A 17,265-nucleotide genomic window follows, 5' to 3' on the forward strand; every position below is an offset into this window, starting at 1 on the left:
AAATTTTGCCCTGCGGCTCTGATATTGTCAAACTATCTATGTTCTGATAGCACGTGAAGGTCTTAGGAGCAGCAATATGTTGCTTATTTTTGTAATCAGAATCACTGAAATCCGACAAACACCTATGCAAAGCATAGATATCCAAAAAGCGAACGTTATTCTCCGTTCCCCACGTCATATTTCAGTTTGTCCACATTCTACGAACACACAAAAACTCAAAACTTATGCAACTAGAGTTGCCAAAATTGGAACACGCCAAAAATGCTTTGTTTGACCAACGAGTTGCGCAAACGCGCGGCGCGCATACGCAATGGCCGGTACCACAGTTGCCTGCAACCTAGTGTCGTCGTGTAAACTAGGCTTTACTGTATTCATCTCCTTAACAGCATAAACGACGTAAGACGTAATTACAGCAGCAAGTACAAAGCAACGGAAACTGAAAACAAGAAACAAAACTAGTAGTATGAAAACATGCACGCGTCGAAGCGTCAGCGCAGCCAACTTACGCTGCATGCCCGTATCTTGCCGGGCCGAGACGGCGAAAGGAGGAAAAGCCACTTGGCGTTGTAAAAGCTCTTGACGTTGTTTTATGAACTTTTTCCCCGTAAAAGCTTCACTTTCCTTGTCAAAAAGGGAAAGCTTACTTTTCGTTTCGCGCGATTTTTTATTTCGTACGGTTTCTCAAACGAATTTGAAAAAACATTCGGTTTTAAAAATTGCTTTTATACACATGGTTATTCAGCATCTGCGCTTATTAATAAACCCTTTACTCTTTCATAATTCGTAACAGCAGTTGTGAAATGATACTATTTGCCAACCACGCGCACTTTATTTACAAATATTGTAGTGAGAAAAAGGTACTAATTTTTACCTCCGCGACGTCCGGTATTACTGGACACTGATCTGCTACGATTTTACAATGGTCCACACTTTATATTATAAAAGGCAAACAATTTTATTGCCATCCTACAATTAGCAAGAATGTGCATTACGCGTTGGAACTAGATGGATAAATTAACCTGAGACTGCTGTGGATGGACTGTAATAAAAGCTTGCAACATTATACATTGGAGATGAAAACGGCAGCTGCTGAAAAATATAATTACATTTATGGATGTGTCCACCTCCAAGTTTGATTAATACACGTTTGTTATTCTGGGAAAGAGTTCTGTAGCACCACAAGGCGTACATTATTACATGATTCAGATCGACCCTTTCTCCAGCTTCAAAGACCTGAAACTTGTGTTGCGTTTGGCTGCGTCAAGGTCACACCAGCAGTGCCGCGTTTGACTACTGGCGCGCGGTTTCTCGGGGTCCTATACATAGACAGTGTTGTTTGTTTCAGGTGTCGAAACAATTCATCAGGACAAAAAATATAGTTCCACTTAGCCGTTGATTCATTACATTAATTTCCTAAGGAAAATAGTTTCGTAAGAGGTACACATATAGTTCCACTTGGCCACGGATTCATTACATTAATTTCCTAAGGTAAACACTATTCGTAAGAGGTATACATATAGTTCCACTTAGCCACGGATTCATTACATTAATTTCCTAAGGTAAACACTATTCGTAAGAGGTATACATATAGTTCCACTTAGCCACGGATTCATTACATTAATTTCCTAAGGTAAATACTATTCGTAAGAGGTATACAAACCATTTATGAATAGTATTTACCTTAGGAAATTAATGTAATGAATTAAAGGAACTATATTTTTTGTCCTGATGAATTGTTTCGACAGCTGGAACAACCAATACTGTCTATGTATAGGGTCCCGAGAAACCGCGCGCAACTAGTCAAACGCGGCACTGCTGGTGTGACCTTGACGCAGCCAAACGCAACACAAGTTTCAGATCATACGGCGATGGTCGCAGCGCAAAATGCAAGCCAGATTGATATCATCGCCTGACGTTGATGTAATGAGCAGCGCTTATGCAGGTTAAATGGACCGGCAAGACTCAACGCTTTCGATTCATCGCCTTGTGATGCTGGCGGGCAAGGAGGAGGCAGCTCTCTTAGAAATCGTTCAACCCATGAGAGCGGTCGGTTCCCACGTCGTCTGAGGCAACTGGGGGAAGAAAAACTAAAGAAAAACCAATTCTGATTTCACGACACACGGTATAGATCAGATAATCTTCTCACAATGGCAGTGGACCACTGGAAAAAGAAAGGCTGTCATGACAAACGGCACTATGCATTGAGTGTGGTACCTACAAAAAATATCGTAATGGCAGCAAGGGACGTGGTGGGAAAATCGGCACAAATAATGATGTCGAAATTGAAATGCACTGAACAAACTAATAATAAACCGTGATTTTCGAGAGATAAATAAGTATAGGAACCTTACTACACGTGACTAAATTTGGAAATAAATGTGCTGTCAATTGGAATGAAATTATGAAAGGCTGTGCTGAAATGCGCTTTAGAGATCATGAAATGGTTGGCGGAGAATGCACCACAGCAGAAACACGAATCTATATTTAGCAAAGTAAAAATGGTAAAGTGCGATTGGTATTCTGTTAAGTGAAAAACACACACATTGTACGGTCAGTCTTGCGGCACGCTGAAGCAAAGAAATGAAAACAGAATCACAAGTAATTATCAAGGACACGAATAGTGAAATAGAAACGCAATACAGAAAACGAGGCCTGCTATTACAAGGTACGTCTGTGGCACAAATGCAAGTGATTAAGTTTCGCCTACCCACATATATTCAAATAAATATAGTCCTACAACTCCTTAGACTGCCTTGTTCCTTAATTGCAGACCACGTTTCTTCAATGCTGCTTGCGTGCGCTTCAGTTCTTGTATCCTTGAAATGAGGGCTATGATTTACGGAAAGGTGCTTGTATGCATCTTTTAGGCACTTATACGTACTGAACTACTGCTATCCTAGGAAATATAACTATTTTCAAAATTACCTGTTTCGATTCCTCTTCACAACACAACAAAGGCACGTATCAGAGCCTCTTTCAATAGCACCTCAGTTTCCCTAATTACATCTCTCCCCACAAGTTTTTCATTTTTCTTGAAACACACAAATATAAACTCCACTGCAGTGCTCTTTCCAGTCAGCAACAGATTGGCAGCCAAGTTGTAGCTCTTAAATGTGTGTGCTGCTACATTCACACACCCAATAGTACGTCAGTTGCACAATGGGATTTAGTAGTAATGTGCTACCTAGATACCAGGAACCTTACCTAACTGACACTGTTTCTCGTGCCCATTATTCCCTTCCACATGAATCCGTTAGTCAAAGGCACGCTTTACACCTTCTCTCTCTCGCGATAAATCCACGCGCCACACACCAATCTAGAATCTGCTTGTCGTATTTCCGACTATAAAAACTCCTGATCACCGCGCCGGCTCATTTTTGAAAGCAACTGAAACACTCACTGCATGTTCGAACCGAACATAATTTGAAAAAACGCCCAACGATGCACTTGTGGAATGAAGCCAAAGACAATGCACGAAAGAAAACACAGATGGAATGTTTAGTGCCAGTATCTCCAACTAATCACAAACTACAGAGTTCGTTCAAGTAGATGCCGTGAGCTCACGCGCATGCGCACAGCTGAAATCGCATTAAGCAACGCGTTCCCGGTTCCTGGAAGTTGTGTGTATAACCCACGCATCAACCAACCAATCGATCGCTCGCTCGACAAATTGCACCTGTGTAGGCGTTTTGACCTGGCGACCTCACACTGTCATTAACATTGCCAAAAACTGTCAACTGACATCGCGATATTGCAAGGTTACGATGTCGAACACCCAAATGAAAGCGCGTGTTTCAGTTAGATTAGCTACAGCTTGCAAGCAACAGAAAACTATGAAAAAGAGGAGATAAGTCCGAGAATGGTTGGGGAGAAAAGAGCAACTGGTCACTTGTTAATTTACTGACTGCATTCAGAACCACGGACTCGAAAAATTTCATAAATTACTTTCCGATGAGTCTCGCATAGTATGCCAAACTATTAGCGTGGATATGATGTAAAACATAGAAGCAAAAAACGTTAACGGGAGAGGCAATAACAGTCGACAAGAGACTGGGATTAACTTAGAGATTTATTGCAACAGGCAGGTCATTATAATGCTCTGAGCTTAGTTCTGTAATATCTGCTAGCACATTTGGTAAGATTCTGTGGACATTTGTGAAGGTATTATATTTGCTTGGCGAGAACCTGTTAAACCGAGCGAGGTGGCGCAGTGGTTAGCACACTGGACTCGTATTCGGGAGGACGACGGTTCAATCCCGTCTCCAGCCATCCTGATTTAGGTTTTCCGTGATTTCCCTAAATCGTTTCAGGCAAATGCCGGGATGGTTCCTTTGAAAGGGCACGGCCCATTTCCTTCCCAATCCTTCCCCAACCCGAGCTTGCGATCCGTCTCTAATGACCTCGTTGTCGACGGGACGTTAAAACAACACTAACCTAACCGAGAACCTGTTCGGGCAATTAAAGTACGACCTCCTGTATTTTGGTTTTTAGGTTTCGTTTCTGATATTTATCCGATATGAAATCTAAAAACCGAAATACAGATAGATTAGATCTTAGATTTAATTTCCCGTAAGTATTGGATGTAAAACCGAAATATAGTCAATGGACGTTTACTCATAAAATGTACTTGCTTCCTTGTTGTAAGTCTCAAGTCCAGTCTGTATTCAAGCCTTCTGCTATGAGGAGCTACGCGTGAGCTTTCATTTTACAGTTGTTAAAAGTCTTCATTTCGTATGAACTTACCTGATGATTAGATGATGCGTGCCACACCACGATTTGTCATGAACATCTTTTGTTTTAATTAGGTGCTTTACCACGATGTATTTCCTCAGGAAATTATAAATCACGTTCAGATTTCAGGTTCAAAAATGGCTCAAATGGCTCTGAGCACTATGGGACTTAACTACTGAGGTCATCAGTCACCTCATACTTAGAACTAATTAAACCTAACTAACCTAAGGACATCACACACATCCGTGCCCGGGGCAGGATTCGAACCTGCGACCGTAGCAGTCGCGCGGTTCCAGACTGAGCGCCTAGAACCGAACGGCCACCGCGGCCGGCTCAGATTTCAGGAATTTGGAAGGTAATAATTGTGGGGATGGCAGGACAACGCTGAATTTGAGGTCCTCAAAACTTCTGCCAATTGGTAGAAACTAAATGTAGCTAACAGCGTCTCCTCGCAGCTTGAAGCGTCTCACGACTATTTTTCTTTAAGAATGGTTTTGTGATGTCCAGCAGCTCCGAAATACGAGTTTCATTCAGCCTTACGTAATTGCGAAAATCGGCGGCTCCCAGCTCGGTAAGTAACACATCGTAGATAAATTTAGTTCTTTTCATTAGACGCTTCTTTGCCCACAGCTTTCTCTCGCCTTTTTTGGCCTTGTTACCTCTAAATTAGCCAAGGCAAACTTAAACTTTTGCTTCTGTGTAAAACCAAATGGAATCTCGTAAAATATAAACTCGATGAACTTAAATCGTAACAGGGCGGAGCTCTAAACGCCGACTGCCGTCGGTCGGGACGTGTGTGGGCTGCCACGAAACTTGTCGGTTCATCGGCCAGTCGGTCGATAAATTGGTGCGCGAGAGCAGGCAGACAGACAGACAGACAGACAGACAGACTATCCGGAAAAAAATTTTCTGGCTCTTCCAAGCTGCCCGATCGCGCATGCGCACAGCTCTCTGTGTTAGAATGGGGGTAAACTCCACGAGACTCTTGTCAGTGGCGAGTTCTATCAATCTTTCGGAAGCAGCACTATTTTAATAACAATGCCGGCAGAAAAAGCAACAAGCACGTATCGGTTCAGCATTGCTGTGACAATAATGACCGTATATATGAACATAGTAACTGCTCTCGAAAGAAAAAATACCACTGATGACCATTGCAGCTTCTCTAGAATGCATGATGGTTGTTCAAACAAAATTTACATGATAGTTAATTGAAAACCTCAGCTGCCGACAGGTGGTGTTGATATACCTCGATGTGGACAGCTGAAAATGTGTGCCCCGACTGGGACTCGAACCCGTGATCTCCTGCTTACATGGCAGACGCTCTATCCATCTGAGCCAACGAGGACGCAGATGAATGGCGGACTGCAGGAACTTGTCCCTCGCACGCTTCCCGTGAGACCCACATTCCCAGCTGTCAACAATCTACAAACATAATGTACCTAATAGATATTTGACCATCCACTCATTACTCGAGCACACTAAGGTGACGATTCGTGTAAGAGTTCGGGCAACCTGTGCGCATTCACACAGACGAAGGTCAATGGCTGCGTAGCCTTAAACTACATCTATGATGACAGTAACTGTTCTTGAAAGAACAGATACTGTAGATGACCGTGCAGCTTTTCCCTGGAATAAATGATGACTAACTGAAACCCTCAGCTGCCGACAGGTGTTGTTGATATATCTCGATGTGGACAGCTGAAAGTGTGTGCCCCGACCGGGACTCGAACCCGGGATCTCCTGCTTACATGGCAGAAGCTCTGTCCATCTGAGCCACCGAGGACACAGATGGATAGTGCGACTGCAGGGACTTATCCCTTGCACGCTTCCCGTGAGACTCACATTCCCAACTGTATATAGTTGAAGGCTACCCAGCCATTGACCTTTGTTTGTGCGAATGCGCACAGGTTGCCCAAACTCTTACGGGAATCGCCAAAGCATGCGCGAGTAATGAGTGAATGGGCAAATGTCTATAAGGTGCATTACATAGGTAGAATTGTGGACAGTTGGGAATGTGAGTCTCGCGGGAAGCGTGCAAGGGATAAGTCCCTGCAGTCGCGCTATCCATCTGTGTCCTCGGTGGCTCAGATGGATAGAGCGTAAGCAGGAGATCCCGGGTTCGAGTCCCGGTCGGGGCACACGTTTTCAATTGTCCCCATCGAGGTATATCAACAACACCTGTACCAGCTGATGGTGTCAGTTAATTATCATTTAATAATGTACCTGTTGACTTGTGTCGTGGCTTAAGGTACGCGCGTACATGCAGTTTACAAGAGTTGTCCCAACCTCATCTATACGCCAGTTTGTAGCTGTCGTCGCCGGACATCTGTTGTATTGCAGAGTGGCAGCAATCCTAGTCTGGAAATATTTTTACTAAGTCACGTAGCAATGATGTACACTGCTTCATTTGCTTTAAAATGATAAATAATTTGTCTGCTGTTTCTATAAAATAATGAAAGAGAAAGGGGATTTAGTAACAGCAACAAAATAAAAACTTAGCAATTCATTCATAATGCACAATAAAAATAGAAGGCAGCTGATCTGCTCCATATGTCTATATATTATGGCTTTATCTGCTTGTAATCCTTGACAACGGTCAAATTAAAATGAAAACAGAGTTCTTCAATCTCTACTTTCACACTTTAGCACTCACTATCCGTTATGCTCAAACAGAGTTTTTACAGAATGTAATACAAATAAGGAACCGAAAATCGCTTATTTCAGAAACCAGTTAACTGTCTGTAAACTTCCGCGGAAAAAAGGAAAACCCTGTTGTTCCAGCAGTAATAGCCAGCCATCCCTAGGAGGCGACACTGAATTTATAGAACATTTTCGTGTGCTGCATCATACGTCAGTGGAATTGTGTGAAAAATCAGGAACTCTAGCCATCATAAGTATCAGGCGGGGGTGGTGGTAATTGGAAGTTGCTTCCACTATAGCACATTCTGATATCTTTGTGGTTTTCTGACCACGAACTGGCAAGATTTAGAGACATGGCAAACAAATTTAATATCTATACTGGTTTTCAGCTAGTTCCTAGAAAGAGTGACCGACTTTCTTAGTTGTTCAGAAGCCGATATTATAAACTGGCCATCTGCAGAAGAATGGGCACAAATAGATTACCATTTCCAGGGAAATAGGATGCCTCGTGCGACTGGAGCAATCGAAGGGGAACACATTACAACACACTCCTCCCAAAGATTCTAGTTGTATCTGAATTGAAAATACTATTTTTCCTTGCAACTATAAACAGGCTGGCTGATCACAACTAACGGATTTGGGACCAAATCTCCAGTTATCCAGGTTCTATTCACGAAAGAAATGTGTTCAGGATGTCAACACAATAGCAAATCCACAAGGAAAAGTGCGGTGACTTTGATATTTTGGGTGACAGTGCCTACCTCTGCATTAGCAATTTATTAACCCTGTTTAGAAATACAGGGCATTTATCTAGGGTTCATAATATTTTTAACATGGCTCTCGAAAAACAGGTATGTTGCTATATGTTCAGCCACTGATCACCACTAAGCACGAGAATCCAATAAATAAGTTTAGCTGACATGTCCACGATTCCGGCAACGTACAAACCATCGACGTTTGCCGTGTGATGTAACCAAAATATCAGTTCAAAGTCAGGTGTCAATCATCATGAAACTGATAGTCATAATGGTTGGTTCCAGTCTCCTTTCGGTAGTCTATTTTTTTTCCATTCAGCTGCATCCCCCTGCCCCCAGTCGGTTGGAATACCTACGTCATCTCTATATAAAAGCAAATGTCCTGACTCCTCACGCGCCAGCCCAAACCGCTAAAACTTGTAATTTGGAGAAGGTGTTGATCTTATGCGGTAGGCTTCATTTCTCGAAATTCCACCCTTAAGGGTGTGAAGTTGGGAAGTAAAGGTTTTTGAAAATACGTCCCTTATTAAGGCAAAGTTGAAGCTAGAAATTTGGTTTCTTTGGCTGAAATTAAAAAAAAAAAATCTTTCACCACCATTTTTGAAAATTCAATCACTAAGGGGGTTGGATAGAGGTTGAAAGTTGGAGGAAAAAAAAAAAAAAAAAAAAAAACACACACACACACACACACACACACACACACACACACACACACACACACACACACACACAAATTAGTAAAGTACAACTAAAGCATTTTTTGCTATGTCAATGAAAGCTGGTATCTGACTTCTCAGTTAAAAATAAAGAATGTTTTAGTGTTTTTGAAAATTCAACCCCTAAGGAGGTAAATTGGGGATAAAAACATTCATAAAAATGAAATCATTTTAAAAAATTGAGTGTTTGGCTTCTCAGTTAGAAATTAAAAAAAACTGTGTTTCAGTGCTTTTTGGAAATGCAACCACCCAGGAAGGTGGTGAAATACAGGATTAAATTTTTTTATGAAAATATTTAGTCATATTAAAACATTTTAAAAACTAAATCCATGAGAATTGTTATTTGACTTCTAAAGAAATGCGTGAAAGTTTCTGTGGATACATCACCGCAATATCTCAAAAGCCGAGATTAACAAAGATCTCCAACTCCAGCTACTAAAATCATTTTTTTCATCAGAAGTATGTTCGCAGTATACCATGCTTCTATGGCCTTAAATAGCAGGCATTAAGGCAGTTTAAATCTAAAATTCACCAAATATATACTTATCAACACATCTAATTGTCATTTCTAATAATGTACTACACAAAAAAATCTCCAGTTTTTATTGTAAATATAGATTTTTAATGTGATCTTTTATAAAATATTGTTAATAAAGACGGCTTAAATTAAAAAAAAATTACAAATAAAACTTTTTCATGTTTACATTTGGAGTGTAGCTGTTATTGGGTTGCACTGCATTTATGATTTTCCACCCAGTTGCATGTGTGTCAACTTCACCTTCAAAATACTTTTAGGCCAACTTTCTTGAAGTTAATTGCTTTAGTGGACTTCTTACGTAGCATCACTAAACCGTGCCTTGTGACATCTCCTTTTGCAATTGAGGCGGGTCCTGAAAGAGAGCTCTGGCCTACTTAAGCTACTGAAATGACGTAATCAGGTTTGTAATAATTATTCTGTATTACAACAGCACCAATTCTACTGTACAATTACTTTTACAATTTCGGAAGATGCATATCATTCACGACTTGTAGATCACAATAGATCGTAACATGTATGTGTGATGCTTTGACATTACAGATCGGGTAACAGTTCTCTCAACCATTCTTCAGTTACTCAATCACTTCCACTCCTGCCAGCAACCCTTTTCTCCTCGACTTCTGAGCACTGCCAGGCTGCGGCACCAAAGAATAAGCAGGTCTCCACGGCCGGTGGAGACGAGCGTTCACCATCGCGCCTTGTCGATGTGCCGAGATTGCTTCCTTTTGCTTCCATCTGCACATATATCAAACGAGGGTGCACACAGTGGCATGTTCCACTCTTAGTTAACAACTACCTAAATGACATTTTCAGGTGGCCTAAGGGGATAAAAGTGGAAAATGATATGCTGTCCAATCCTGAGTTACACCACAGCTTCATGTACCATAAACACAAAAAATTACAAAAATCTGATCGCCATGTGGTCTCGTCGTGAACTGTGCATGTTGAAATGGAAAACAAAGTTGTGTGTTATCCAATGTCTACCTAACTGACGAATGATGACTGCGCCAGTTAAAAGTACCGGGTGATCAAAAAGTCAGTATAAATTTGAAAACTGAATAAATCATGGAATAGTGTAGATAGAGAGGTAAAAATTGACACACATGCTTGGAATGGCATGGGGTTTTATTAGAACCAAAAAAATACAAAAGTTCAAAAAATGTCCGACGGATGGCGCTTCATCTGATCAGAATAGCAATAATTAGCATAACAAAGTAAGACAAAGCAAAGATGATGTTCTTTACAGGAAATGCTCAATATGTCCACCATCATTCCTCAACAATGGCTGCAGTCGAGGAATAATGTTGTGAACAGCACTGTAAAGCAAGTCCGGAGTTATGGTGAGGCATTGGCGTCGGATGTTGTCTTTCAGCATCCCTAGAGATGTCGGTCGATCACGACACACTTGCGACTTCAGGTAACCCCAAAGCCAATAATCGCACGGACTGAGGTCTGGGGATCTGGGAGGCCGAGCATGACGAAAGTGGCGGCTGGGCACACGATCACCACCAAACAACGTGCATCACTGAAATGAAGACTACTTTTGGGTGGCATGCTCAACAGTGGGGTGGTCGAGCTGTTTCTCGGCTACAGTAGGTCGGTGGCCCTTCGTGCAGACAGACAGCTTGTTAACTGCCATGCCCACGTAAAGTTAAGCACAGTGGCTGCAGCTTAGCTTGTAGATCACAGGACTGGTTTCACAAGTAGCCATGGCTTTGGTTCAGAATGGAGTAGGTGGTGGTGGTGGTGGTGGTGGTGGTGGTGGTGGTGGTGGTGGTGGGAGAATGTACAAGATAGGTCTTGCGTCATGGCTCACATTCCTGTAGTAGACGTAGATGCAAGTGGTTTGGTGCAGGAATTGTGTAGGGATGGAGTAGGTTAGGTGGGCAGCAGAATACCACAGTTTTGGGAGGGGGAGGGAGGAGGGGGAGGGGGAGGACGTGGGGGGGGGATTGGACATTCTTTGTTTCAGGGCGCGGTGAGAGGTAGTCGAGAAAGTAATTCAGTGGCTCCAGACCTGAGTGGTACCAAGTCATGAAGGGAATGCTACTCTGCGGCCAGACTGTGAGATTGCGAAGTAATTGGTGACTGGAAAGATAAGGCACTGGTGATTAGTTTTTATACAATATTGGGAGGATAATTACGGTCTGTAAAGGCCTGAATGACACCCTCAGTATATTTGCCACAGATGACGAGGCTGTATGGAGGGACTTCTTGGTACGGAATGGATGGCTGCAGTCAAAGTGGAGGTATTGCTGGTGGTTGGTAGATCTGATATAGACAGGAATTGATGAAGACCTCTTTGAGGTGGTGGTCAACATCGAGGAAGGTGGTATGTTGGGTTGAGTAGAACCGGGTGAAGTGAATGGGGGAGATAGTGCTGAGGTTTTGGAGAAACTCTGATAGGGTGGAGAGTTTTTGTAGATTTCACCCCTTACTAAAATCCATAAACCCAACAACCCATAAGATACCATTGTGGCCAGTTTCTGTGCCCCACTGAAAGAATCTCTGCTCTCGTAGAAATAAACCTTCAGCCTATTACCCACAACCTACCCTCCCCTCCTATATAAAGATACCAACCATTTCCTCCACCTACTCTCCAGAGTTCTCGTTCCTTTACCACACGGTGCCTCGCTTGTCACTACCGGTACCACTTCTGTTACACTAACATCCCTAATGCCCACGGTCTTACTGCTATCCGACACTATCTTTCCCAACACCCGACAGATTCCAAACCTACAACCTCCTTTCTAGTTGCGGAGACAGACTATATCCTCACCCACAATTACTTGTACTTTGAAGGCATTATCAACAAACAAATCTAAGGGCACCCGCATGGCACCATTCTGTGCCAACCTATTCGTGGGTCATCTAGAGGAATACTCCCTAAACTCCAAAAATCCCAAACTTCTCACCTACTTCAGATTCATTAATGACATCCTTATCTGGATCCACTTTCCTACAGAACCTCACGAACTTCTCCCCCTTTTGCTTCACCTAGTCCTACTCAGTAGGCCACTTTCCTAGATATTAACGTCCAAGGTGGCTACATCAGTACCTCTGTCCACATCGTACCTACCGAGCGGCAGCAATACTTCCACTTTGACAGCTGCCACCCATTCCATACCGAGAAGTCCTTCCGTACAGCCTAGCCACCTGGAGCTGTCACATCTGCAGTGAGGAGCAATCCCCCCCTCTGAGGGTCTCACATAGGCCTTTACAGACTGTTACTCTCCCAATCTTGTACAAAAACAAATCTTCCACGCGTTATCTTTCCAGTCACCCCCCATCACTCTGCCGCAGAGCAGCATTCCCCTCGTGACTCAGTGCCACCCAGGACTGAAGCAACTCCGCCAGGGTTTCGACCTCCTTTCGTCACGCCCTGAAATGAGAAGACCTACCCACCATCTTCCCCCCTCCCCCTCCCAATCCCTGACTGTGGTATTCCACCATCCGTCAAATCTGCGCAATATCCCCGTCCGTCCCTATACACCCCCGCGTCAAACCCCTCGCCTGGTGGCTCTTATCCCTGTAGTACACTTAGATGCGAGACCTGTCCCATACATCCTCCCACTACCACCTACTGCAGTCCAACACAAACATCACTTATCCCGTCAAAGGCAGGGCTGCCTGTGAAACCAGTCGTGTGATCTCCAAGATTAGGTGCAAGCACAGCGCTTCATTTTACATGGGTCCGACAACCAGCAAGCTGTCTGTCCGCACGAATGGCCACTGACAAACTGTTGCCAAGAAGCAGCTGGACCACCCCATTGCCGAGCATGCCGAAGACGCGACAGTCGTTTCACTGACAATTTCGCAGCCTGTGCCATCTGCATCCTTCCCACCGACACCAGCTTTTCTGAATGGCATAGGTGGGAACTCTACCTGCAATGTATCCTATGTTTCTGTAACCCTCCTGGCCTCAAACATTGTTTGTCACTGTCCTTACGCATGTAGCCCTTTCCCTGTTCCCATTTCAGCACTACACAGCCCTCTATTCCACCAATGTACCGAAGTCTCTTTACTTCTCTCATTATCCTCCATTCCCCCCCCCCTCCCCCCCCCCCCCCCCTCCCCTGGGCCTCCGTCCAGCCTTCCAAAGGCAGCTAGTTGTCCTGCCCTACCCTACCCTCTCTCCACCTCCCACAAGCAACACTTTACCGTCCCTCACCCGTGCCCCGTTATCTTCACCCTCGCTGCCCCAGCCTCCTCCTTACCCCCGGCAGCCCATCGCTTCTCCCGTCACGCGCTGCACTACCGGTCCCACTGTGGCCTCAGCTGCCAGGGACTGCAGTCATGAGCGCGTGCTTGGGTGTGTTTCTGAAGGAGCCCTCGTTGGCTGAAAGCTCACTTTCCAACAGCCTTTGCTGTTACCATCTGTGACTCAGCATCCCCACTATGTGCTGAGTAGCAACAATTGTTGTTGTTGTTGTTGTTGTTGTCTTCAGCCCTGAGACTGGTTTGATGCAGCTCTCCATGCTACTCTATCCTGTGCAAGCTGCTTCATCTCCCAGTACCTACTGCAACCTACATCCTTCTGAATCTGCTAAGTGTATTCATCTCTTGGTCTCCGTCTACAATTTCTACCCTCCACGCTGCCCTCCAATACTAAATTGATGATCCCTTGATGCCTCAGAACATGTCCTACCAACCGATCCCTTCTTCTAGTCAAGTTGTGCCACAAACTTCTCTTCTCCCCAATTCTATTCAATACCTCCTCATTAGTTATGTGATCTACCCACCCTATCTTCGGCATTCTTCTGTAGCACCACATTTCAAAGCTTCTATTGTCTTTTTGTCCAAACTAGTTATCGTCCATGTTTCACTTCCATACATGGCTACACTCCATACGAATACTTTCAGAAACGACTTCCCGACACTTAAATCTATACTCGATGTTAACAAATTTCTCTTCTTCAGAAACGCTTTCCTTGCTGTTGCCAGTCTACATTTTATACCCTCTCTACTTCGACCATCATCAGTTATTTTACTCCCTAAATAACAAAACTCCTTTCCTACTTTAAGTGTCTCATTTCCTAATCTAATTCCCTCAGCATCACCCGACTTAATTCGACTACAATCCATTATCCTCGTTTTACTTTTGTTGATGTTCATCTTATATCCTCCTTTCAAGACACTGTCCATTCCATTCAACTGCTCTTCCAAGTCCTTTGCTGTCTCTGACAGAATTACAATGTCATCGGCGAACCTCAAAGTTTTTACTTCTTCTCCATGGATTTTAATACCTACTCCGATCTTTTCTTTTGTTTCCTTTACTGCTTGCTCAATATACAGAGTGAATAACATCGGGGAGAGGCTACAACCCTTTCCCACTCCCTTCCCAACCACTGCTTCCCTTTCATGTCCCTCGACTCGTATAACTGCCATCTGCTTTCTGTACAAATTGTAAATAGCCTTTCGCTCCCTGTATTTTACCCCTGCCACCTTCAGAATTTGAGAGTATTCCAGTTAACATTGTCAAAAGCTTTCTCTAAGTCTACAAATGCTAGAAACATAGTTTTGCCTTTCCTTAGTCTTTCTTCTAAGATAAGTCGTAAGGTCGCTATTGCCTCACGTGTTCCAACATTTCTAAGGAATCCAAACTGATCTTCCCAGAGGTCCGCTTCTACCAGTTTTTCCATTCGTCTGTAAAGAATTCGCGTTAGTATTTTGCAGCTGTGACTTATTAAACTGATAGTTCGGTAATTTTCACATCTGTCAACACCTGCTTTCTTTGGGATTGGAATTATTATATTATTCTTGAAGTCTGAGGGTATTTCGCCTGTCTCATACATCTTGGTGACCAGATGGTAGAGTTTTGTCGTGACTGGCTCTCCCGAGGCCATCAGTAGTTCTAATGGAATGTTGTCTACTCCCGGGGCCTTGTTTCGACTCAGGTCTTTCAGTGGTCTGTCAAACTCTTCACGCAGTATCTTATCTCCCATTTCATCTTCATCTTCATCTTCATCTACATCCTCTTCCATTTCCATAATATTGTCCTCAAGTACATCGCCCTTGTATAAACCCTCCATATATTCCTTCCACCTTTCTGCCTTCCCTTCTTTGCTTAGAACTGGGTTGCCATCTGAGCTGTTGATATTCATACAAGTGGTTCTCTTTTCTCCAAAGGTCTCTTTAATTTTCCTGTAGGCAGTATCTATCTTACCCCTAGTGAGATAAGCCTCTACATCCTTACATTTGTCCTCTAGCCATCCCTGATTAGCCATTTTGCACTTCCTGTCGATGTCATTTTTGAGACGTTTGTATTCCTTTTTGCCTGCTTCATTTACTGCATTTTTATATTTTCTCCTTTCATCAATTAAATTCAATATTTCTTCTGTTACCCAAGGATTTCTACTAGCCCTCATCTTTTTACATACTTGATCGTCTGCTGCCTTCACTACTTCATCCCTCAGAGCTACCCATTCTTCTTCTACTGTATTTCTTTCCCCCATTCCTGTCAATTGTTCCCTTATGCTCTCCCTGAAACACTCTACAACCTCTGGTTTAGTCAGTTTATCCAGGTCCCATCTCCTTAAATTCCGACCTTTTTGCAGTTTCTTTAGTTTCAATCTGCAGTTCATAACCAATAGATTGTGGTCAGAATCCACATCTGCCCCTGGAAATGTCTTACAATTTAAAACCTGGTTCCTAAATCTCTGTCTTACCATTATATAATCCATCTGATACCTTTTAGTATCTCCAAGATTCTTCCAGGTATACAACCTTCTTTTATGATTCTTGAACCAAGTGTTAGCTATGATTAAGTTATGCTCTGTGCAAAATTCTACCAGGCAGCTTCCTCTTTCATTTCTTCCCCCCAATCCATATTCACCTACTATGTTTCCTTCTCTCCCTTTTCCTACTGACGAATTCCAGTCACCCATGACTATTAAATTTTCGTCTCCCTTCACTACCTGAATAATTTCTTTTATCTCGTCATACATTTCATCTATTTCTTCATCATCTGCAGAGCTAGCTGGCATATAAACTTGTACTACTGTAGTAGGCGTAGGCTTTGTGTCTATCTTGGCCACAATAATGCGTTCACTATGCTGTTTGTAGTAGCTAACCCGCACTCCTATTTTTTTATTCATTATTAAACCTACTTCTGCATTACCCCTATTTGATTTTGTATTTATAACCCTGTATTCACCTGACTAAAAGTCTTGTTCCTCCTGCCACCGAACTTCACTAATTCCCACTATATCTAACTTTAACCTATCCATTTGCCTTTTTAAATTTTCTAACCTACCTGCCCGATTAAGGGATCTGAATTCCACGCTCCGATCCATAGAACGCCAGTTTTCTTTCTCCTGATAATAATAATAGCAACAATTATTTTCTTAATATTGTTAAATTTGACCCCGGAGTCCCCTTTCTTCACGAAGCCGGCAATTTATAAAAGCTTTCAGATTCCAGTGCAGTACTGCAATAGTAATGCAAGTCCGTATTAATGCGAACTTTACGGTCATCAGAACCTTATTCCAAGATTTAGCTCCTCTGAGTGTAAGTGTGATTGTACTCACAATCGGAACATACTCATTTCGTAACACATAAATCATAAAATGTTTAACACTTCATTTTGGCACCCTAGGGAAGGACCTAGAATACATTACGTGCTGAGAAATAATGAAATTGGGACAAGAAAAAACATTAAACAAATATCAAAAAGACAATTTTTTGCACAAAAATTCATTGACGAATAGTGCTATTGCGCTTACCAACAGAATCAACAGCAGAAATATTACGACAAAGTGGTTCAGCAATTACGTCTGAGAAGGATTAACCGTATTTAGAAGACAATTTGTCAATGAATAATGATTAAGTCAATCTACAACAATTACATATCAGAACTTATTAAAGTCTATGAATCTGAAGATTG

At 42.8% G+C, this 17,265-nt stretch overlaps 1 protein-coding gene and 1 non-coding gene across 3 annotated transcripts in view; both read right to left on the bottom strand.

The window, feature by feature from the left end:
- Window positions 1-6,440: 6,440 nt before the first annotated feature.
- Trnat-ugu (transfer RNA threonine (anticodon UGU)) lies at window positions 6,441-6,514 on the bottom strand. Its single transcript has one exon. It is a non-coding gene; the product is annotated as a tRNA-Thr (tRNA).
- Window positions 6,515-9,781: 3,267 nt separating this feature from the next.
- Window positions 9,782-17,265, bottom strand: part of LOC126427212 (uncharacterized) — a 94,943-nt gene continuing 87,459 nt past the window's right edge. For both annotated transcript variants that reach the window (XM_050089447.1, XM_050089446.1), the window contains one exon: window positions 9,782-10,115. In XM_050089447.1, coding sequence (XP_049945404.1) covers window positions 9,957-10,115 — 159 coding nt within the window. In that variant the 3' untranslated portion in view covers window positions 9,782-9,956. The remainder of the gene's footprint in view (window positions 10,116-17,265) is intronic.

The sequence above is a fragment of the Schistocerca serialis genome, chromosome 11 (assembly GCF_023864345.2).
Source record: "Schistocerca serialis cubense isolate TAMUIC-IGC-003099 chromosome 11, iqSchSeri2.2, whole genome shotgun sequence".
In the NCBI taxonomy this organism is placed as follows: Eukaryota; Metazoa; Arthropoda; class Insecta; order Orthoptera; family Acrididae; genus Schistocerca; species Schistocerca serialis.